The sequence below is a fragment of the Carlito syrichta genome, unplaced genomic scaffold, assembly GCF_000164805.1.
Source record: "Carlito syrichta isolate Samal-C Ts95f unplaced genomic scaffold, Tarsius_syrichta-2.0.1 Scaffold315826, whole genome shotgun sequence".
Lineage (NCBI taxonomy): Eukaryota > Metazoa > Chordata > Mammalia > Primates > Tarsiidae > Carlito > Carlito syrichta.
The window spans coordinates 503,885-506,006 of NW_007259922.1; the positions used below are offsets into that span (position 1 = coordinate 503,885).

Sequence of the window (2,122 nt, forward strand, 5' to 3'; positions counted from 1 at the left end):
GCCTCCCAAAGGCGTGGGATTACAGGCTGAGCCACCAAGCCCGGCAATTTTTTTTTTTTTAATTGTAGAGATGAGGTCTCACCAAGTTGCCCAGACTGGTCTCGAAGCCCCAGGCTCAGGCAATCCTCTTGCCTTGGTCTCCCAAAATGCTGGGATTACAGGCTGAGCCACCACACGTGGTCAAGTCTGATACTTTTTAATTTTATGTATTTATTTATTTAGAGACAGGGTCTTGCTTTATGTCCCAATCTGGAGTACAGTGGCTTGAACATAGCCCACTGCACTGCAGTCTTGAACTCCTAGGCTTCAGTGATCCTCCTAACTCAGTCTCCCAAGTAGGTGTGACTACAGGTGTACGCCACCACACTTGGCTAATTTTTTGTTTTTGTAGAGATGGGGTCTCGCTATGTTTCCTAGACTGGTCTTGAACTCTTGGCTTGAAGCAATCCTCCTGCCTCAGCCTCCCAAAGTGCTGAGATTATAGATGTGAGCCACGGAATCCCGCCTGCCTGGCACTTTTTAGTAGGCACCCGGTAGTTCTGAAGATGGAATGACAGTCACCTGTGATAAATCCTGCCGTGAAGTAGAGCTGGCTAAGTGTGCGGGAGAAGGAGCTGGCCACCATGCCCAGGCTGGCCAGCACGCCCCCGAGCATCACAGTGGCTCGGCAGCCGAAGCGTCCCACCAGGATGCCACACAGGGGGCCTGTGGAAAGGAGACAGCCAGAAGGTGGCAGCTGGATGACAAGGTCAGGAGAAAGGAGGAAGGTGGGGGCTAGGGGAGGGCACTTCCAGCAGGAACTAGCCAAGTGGCTTCAAGGGCAAGAGCCCTGGAGCCTGCAGGCCTGTGTTCTGATCCACAAACTGGCCACAGACTGGTAAGCCCTGATCTCTCTCTCTCTGTGCCTCAGTTTCCTCCCCTACGGAGTGAGTGGTCACTCTGCGTGATGTTTGACCCCGACAAGGATCCCCTGGACTGCGTTGACTTAAGGCCGATTCCATCCGGGTGAAACAGGACTGGGTGATGACTTGAGTGGATACCCTTGCTTAGGGCCTGGTGTTGGGGGCAGGAGGGAATCCCAGGACATCTAAATTATGGTGTGTACCTTTAGACCCTGCTCTACCCGCCACCCTCATCCTCAGGAAGACTGGCTTTAGCCCTCCTGTCACCTTCCAACCTATACAGTTGGGTGGGGCCCTGGACTACTCTTCACCTCCTTCCACTGGCCCCCTAGCGTGTTCTGGAGAAAATCAGGTGGGGTACGTTCTCCCCTCCCCCATCCCTCCAGCCACCACCAAAGTCTGCACCCAGAGGTTTGGCTCTATGTGGAGAGAGGCCTGTTTTCTGCCCCCACCTCCAGCTGCTTTCCCGCCAGCCCACACTCCAAAGAGTAGATAAGAGCCAGTGGCTGCTCTTAGACTCCTCGCAGGGGCCCCATTCCCCAAGTGTCCTGTCCCTAAGTGCACAAAATGGAAGTTCTCTGAGTTACTTTCCCAAGTGCAGAGCATCCATGCAGACTGTGTGTGTGCATGGGGTACAGGCGTGCGTCTGGGAAAGACAGGGGCCGTGTGGTATGAGTCAGTGTATGAGAGTGACAGAGGAAGTGAACAGCCCTTCCTCAGAGATAATCAAGTGGAGGCTAGTGCCCTGTTGTCTGTGCTGCTGCAGAGGGAGAGACAAGGCATTGGAGAAAACATGACCACTGACCCACCCCTGAGGCCTGACTAGGGAAGGTGACATTGGGGAGAGCCCTGAGTCATGGAGTTGGGGGTAGGGGCTGGGATGTGAGCCAGCTGCATAGCTGAAGGTGATGGTGGGGTCAGGAGGCAGGGTGTTTCCACTGCAGGGGCCCAAATTCCCCAAGAACTCACTCTGCACCTTGGCCAGGTCTTGAACTTTGTGTGCCTGCTTACTTTCCTCACCTCTAACCTGTGTGGGGGCAGGGATGCTGGAAAGGATCAATGACTCATTAGACTTTAAAATCTTCACAATAAGCCAGCTCGGTGGCTCAGCCTGTAATCCCACGCCTGTGGAGGCTGAGGTGAGTGGATTGCCTGAGCCCGTGGGTTCGAGACCCGCCTGGGCAACTTGGCGAGACCTCATCTCTACAATAAATCAAAAA

General features: G+C 54.3%; 1 protein-coding gene across 1 annotated transcript in view; it reads right to left on the bottom strand.

The window, feature by feature from the left end:
- SLC16A5 (solute carrier family 16 member 5) overlaps positions 1–2,122 on the bottom strand; it is a 10,274-nt gene that overhangs the window by 6,048 nt on the left and 2,104 nt on the right. The window contains exon 2 of the mRNA XM_008073330.1: positions 562–705. Within this exon, the coding sequence (XP_008071521.1) occupies positions 562–705 (144 nt within the window). The remainder of the gene's footprint in view (positions 1–561; positions 706–2,122) is intronic.